Source organism: Dendroctonus ponderosae, unplaced genomic scaffold, assembly GCF_020466585.1.
Source record: "Dendroctonus ponderosae isolate FM_Combo_2020 unplaced genomic scaffold, Dpon_F_20191213v2 Dpon_F_20191213_1, whole genome shotgun sequence".
Classification (NCBI taxonomy): domain Eukaryota; kingdom Metazoa; phylum Arthropoda; class Insecta; order Coleoptera; family Curculionidae; genus Dendroctonus; species Dendroctonus ponderosae.
The window spans coordinates 40,238,680-40,244,324 of record NW_026017110.1 but is presented as its reverse complement, the minus strand read 5'-3'; the positions used below and the strand labels follow the sequence as shown (position 1 = coordinate 40,244,324).

General features: G+C 35.7%; 1 protein-coding gene across 2 annotated transcripts in view; it reads right to left on the bottom strand.

The window, feature by feature from the left end:
• LOC109537800 (corticotropin-releasing factor-binding protein) overlaps nt 1-5,645 on the bottom strand; it is an 89,945-nt gene that overhangs the window by 6,536 nt on the left and 77,764 nt on the right. Inside the window, exon 6 of one of the 2 annotated variants that reach the window (XM_048664101.1) lies at nt 4,943-5,130. In XM_048664101.1, coding sequence (XP_048520058.1) covers nt 4,943-5,130 — 188 coding nt within the window. The remainder of the gene's footprint in view (nt 1-4,942; nt 5,131-5,645) is intronic. The other variant, XM_048664103.1, reaches the window with a different exon arrangement.

Sequence of the window (5,645 nt, the reverse complement as noted above, 5' to 3'; positions counted from 1 at the left end):
GGCCGCGACATTCGTCTCGCGTACCGTATACTATTTTTCTTGATCCTCGGTGGAAACTAGCCGGAAAAGTATAAGGTTTTGAAAAAAAAACGATGAAAAATGTTATCAAAACAGCCAGCTGACGGTGGCGAAAGTACGTACTTTCCACCAGAGGATCAACAAAATACACTTTTCTGAAGGTTTCGGGAAAATTGCAATCCGATTCGCGACCAATGCTTGCTTGTAATGCTCCTGAGGAATATAATTCTTCAGCTCGACTCTGATTTGCAATATGCAAATGATAGTCGACGGTTACACTTTATTCAAAACGATTTCTCAATTTGGGAGAAAATATTATACTTACCTGAAAGTAGAGTGTGATTTTATTATTAAGATTAATAAAGATCTATGTGGTTTTGGCAATATTATTGATATCTACTACTGGGAATTGGGACACCCAGTGGAAAATACTAATATACATGATGCTGTATTGCTTTTTATTCTAATACGATACAATTTTCAAAACAAATTTTCTAACACAGCAACGTGTTAAGGTTTATAAGCGTCACTTTTGAATTGTTCTCTTCAAAACCTAGAACCTATAAACAACAATGTCGAAAACTACATCAAGGGTAGGTGCCCCTGTTTACGGTGACCCTAAATAGGTCAGATCTTATACATAATAAACTTGTAAACCTGTGTGTTGCTTGATATCAGCTAATTTAGCTAATTTCCCTGAGAAAGTAAAAGCTGATGTAGCACTTTTCCAATCTTTTTCGCTAAACGTTTATATGAACATTAAATTTTAGTTCGAAGCCAAACAAAGTCAACAGTCATTCACCCATGCTTTTCTAATTTGAATTTGTGTGGTTTTCTGCACCGCTTGTAAGTGGGGGTTGACTTGCTTTGATGACCTCTGTGCTTGTCCCGTCCATTATGATTATACGTGCTCTGTTTTGTATTGTTTTTTCGCCATTGCTGACTGTCTTTGTACGTACTAGGTATATTTTGCAGCATTTTCCTTTTTACTCGCTTTGTGCCTAAAATTGGTAATTTTTTTTTGTGGCAATAAAGCATGTTTTTATTTCATTTGAAAAGTCTTATCAGACCTAATTAACCGACATTCAAAACATTACATTTCTGCGAATCAGTTCCAAACTTTAATAAAGCATAATAAAAAGTGTGATCGTACATGCCATCAACTTAATGAAAAATAAAAAATCTGCGGGTCCGGATGATATGTACTCGGAAACGTTTCACTTAATTAACGAACAAAACCTTGAAATGATCGTACGACTCTTCAACAACTCCTATTTCACCGGACATATTCTTGAAGACTGGCCCCGCTCCACGTTCATGACAATACCAAAATCGAACAGCTCAATTTTGTGTAAAGACTACCGTCTCATCAGTTTAATGAGCCATTTTCAAAAACTCTTTCTTTGAGTTTTACAAACCAGACATTATCGATTGACTATGAGAAGGCATTTGGCAACGTTAAGCACAATCGTCTGATAACGTACCTTAGAGATTTGGGACTGGATGGAAAAGATGTAAGACTGATTGGTAATCTGTATTGGCACCAAAAAGCAGAAATCTGAGTAAGCAACTCTGGAACAACTGAAGACTTTGAAATTAAAAAATCGCCAGGTATGTATCCTGTCCCCAATGCTGTTCAATCTGTACGTGGAAAGGACATTCTCCGATGCAATCTCAGATAGCCCATTTGGTATTAAAGTAAACGGAATCCCCATAAAGAATATCCGATATGCGGATGATACCGTGATAATGGCAGAAACCCACAAGATCTCCAAAATCTGTTAGATCGGGTGAACGAAGAAAGCCAAATACTAGATTTGAAACTTAACATTAGCAAAACCAAGTTTACGATTGCTAATAGGAACGATCACACACCCGAATTCATATTAATGAAGAGAATACCGAACAAGTCACACAGTTTAAATACTTGGGATGCATAATAAATAAAGAATGGGATCCGGATCAAGAGATAAGGTGCAGGATCGAGCAGGCTAGAACAACTGTTCTAGGACTTCAAAATTTTCTTACAGACAAGAGCTTAGAGTTTAACTTCAGATATAGGACAATCAAGTGTTATATTTGTTCCGTTCTCCTATACGGGGTTGAGGCATAGACGATCAAAGCAACAGTCATCAACAAAATAGAAGCCTTCGAGATGTGAATTCGGCGCCGAATGTTCAAAGTGCCGTTGGTCGACCATATTGACATTCTCCATATGAAGACATTCTCCGAAGAGCCGGTATTCTTCAAGGTAAAATTGAGGGAGGAAAAACCGGAATGGGCAGAAAGACATTATCTTAGAAAGGCTACAAATATCCATGAATGGACGGGGATAAAGGACTTCCAGACATTGCAGAATGCTACAATTAATAGAAGCATATGATGGGAATAGAAAAGGATTAACTCCTACGCAGGAATCTGCACGGCACCAAAAGAAAACGTTCCAAACTTTAGCATCAAGTGTATGTATAATTTTTAGCTAAGACCGAGAAATGTAAGTTTTTAATTTTGGTTGCTCAACTTATTTTTTAGTTCTCGTACTTTTTATCAGAGCAATAGCAGGATTGCAAAGTTATGGATCATATATAACTACAGCATGACGAGCGGTTGTTTCCAGTTGATAGTAACAACTGCCGCTCTCGTAAATTCTCTTTAAATGCATTTACGAATTTCAATTTCCAACAAACATAAAATTTGCCTTCAAAACATTTCGAGTTAATTTTTGTGCTATTGTAGTCATACCAAGTAATTAAAACCAGTTTAATTGAATTTTCCCGCTTGCATTCCACCTTAACATATCATTACATTATGTAGACGTCATATACAATTTTATAAGCTGCATTCAGAATAAATGCAAAATTTGGTGAAATATTAAAAATTTCATCCAAAATAATTGTTAGGGTTTTAAATTATATTTGTTCGTTAATTACCATTCACTCACAACTTATACTAAATTCACGACATTTCGAATTAAGGCAGGCAATTCATTCTCCGCTTGGTTATTATGGTTATTATGCAAATATGCAATCATTGTTCCGAACAAACGCATTTAATTATTGGCTTTTAAAATGTCTTGAACTCTCCAACGTGTTTAGAATTACAGTAAGGAATAATTTTTAAAAACAGATTTGTGGCGACGCCTGAGATTTGTCAATGTCTGAGGTATTCCGACCGCGTCGGGTTGCTGATTCTTCTTTAAACTCGTTTTTTATTTTGATAATTTTTGTATTTAGTGTGTTCGAGGCCGTTACGAGTTGTGATTAGGTTAATAATGGCGGGGATAAACGATTTGTTCTATTTTTGGTCATTTCAGTTTGCTTTGGGTTTGTAAGGGATGCAGGTAGATTTCGGTGAGAAAGTCGGTAGGGTTATTGAGTCAACAACGCTTTGAAATTTGTGTTTTTGAATTGAAACACATACAGGGTGATTCAAAATTGGCATCATTCCTTTTAGGAGGTAATAGTGGCTCACTTGAAAGGTACGAGAAAAATATTAAAATTTGTTTTTTCGATAATTTCTAGAAGATATTAACAGTTGAAAATCGAATTTCAACTTTGTTATTAAGCATTATTTTGAAAGTGTTCCATGTTTAATTGCAAACATATTGGAATGGGAAACATTAAAAAAGACAAATTACGATCATTGCTTCAAATTACGAAAAATTTTTATACTTAAAAAGTAATTTTTTACAATTTTTTGATGAAAAGTCAAAGTGGCAATGTTTTTTTTGGCATTAACGGCTAGTTACAAGTGGATAGCCCTTGTCAATAATAACAATAATTTGCCAAACTGTGACTTACTTTGAATTTCCTATCCCGACTTTGCGGATATGCTACAGTAACATAGCAGAAACTGAAAGAACTCATGCCAACAAAGGGCGAGGGGAGTGGTTCCCGAAAAATATTGGACGACAATTGATGTTCGGATTTCAGACACACAAGAGCAAGTATTAGACATAATTGCAGCAAAGCCTTCCAGGGGCACTCAGAACATTGCACAACAATTGCCACTTTCTCAGGCACTAAATAAATACCGTCAAAATTCCTACCACGTATGTAAGTTTGACATTAAACCAATGGATTACTGAACAGCGGTATAAATTAAACAGGAGTAAATTAACTGAATACGAGAAGCTGCTCGCGAAGAGTTCATAATAAGGTAATTACACAGACACTTGCTTGAAGTTACACTCCAATGTATGTTTTTGTAACTTGTAAACACATTAATAGTTCGAGGATATAAGTTTTGAAATAGATTCCTGTTGAATTTACCGGTTACCCTTGACTATATCATTGTCACTTTCTCTATTTATCCATGGTTATCAGAGTTTTAAGTACTTACGAAGCAACAAGTATTTACGTAATGTTAATTAGGCAGATTACCTTGAAAAACATTGTTGCCGTTTTTCTGATGCAGTTGCAGATTTGTCAGTTTTTAATGAATTTAAAAAATTAAACGCCAATTTTGAATCACCCTGTATATCATATTACTTTTAAAAGACTCATTTGCGCCTTCTTAATTATGTATTACACTGCATGAATATACTTTTATTGGATTGACATTTTTCAAGGATTAACTACACGTTTTTCTTCGCGTTTAAACTTCTTGAAGTTTATTATCTGTTATTTTAATTGGAAATATTATATTGCAATTGTGAGTTATATCATCTCATGGAAACCACAGCCTGCCAGACATTACTAAGGTTAAATCCAAAGTAACTGAAAAACGAAAAACTAGGACCAAAATTATATTTTCTGCAGCTCCTGACTATCAAATACAAAACTGAAAAAGCCAAAAAAGCAGTAACGATTAACACTTGATGAAAAATACATGTGCATGATATAAATATAACTGATATTTTAACCAAAAAATGTCATCTCAAACATTAAGTATTCTAAATCTTACTACGGATTGCATGCACTACCTCAGACCGAACCTTGTGTAAAGTGCCCAATTCAAACTGTGTGCCTCTTTCACGAGTGGGTGTAATTCCTACATTGATATCCAATATCTTAACACCCGCTGGAAACAAGGAACTAATACTGCAATTCGATCTTCTATCGTAATTTCGAATGGTATAAGTTTCATCTAGTTGTAACAGAATGTTGCAGGCTGAAACAAGAAATTAAATTATTTAGTGGAAGAACTTGCAATGGTACAATTAGTTTGCCCCATTGAACAGATTAGCATGTGCTGTTTAATTACATTCCGAGTTTAAGCAAGTTGTTTCCATAAAATGCAGATCAGCAACAGTGTATAACAAAAACTTCAAAATTACCGTCAACTTTACAAACAATAACAATAACAAACGGAAAACTCGCTCTTCCGACTCGCGGGGTTTAACCTCTTCTGCACCCGGTCGTTGCTGTCACTTCACTGACTCCCCATGGTTCTCGGCGCCGCTTATATAGTTTTTTCCAGGTAAGACTAATTGCGAAATTTCCCGCTTGTCAGTGTCATATTTGACAGTAAAAGGGGCGCAAATGGAGCTTTCATTTACTGTAATACCATGAATTTCGATCCCCCCATTCCAAACTTGAGTACCCCAGGCCATTTCCGTTACACTGCCCCCCTTCTAAACCCTGATCGCCCCGATTAGGTAATTCCTGGATCATGGTTATATCTGG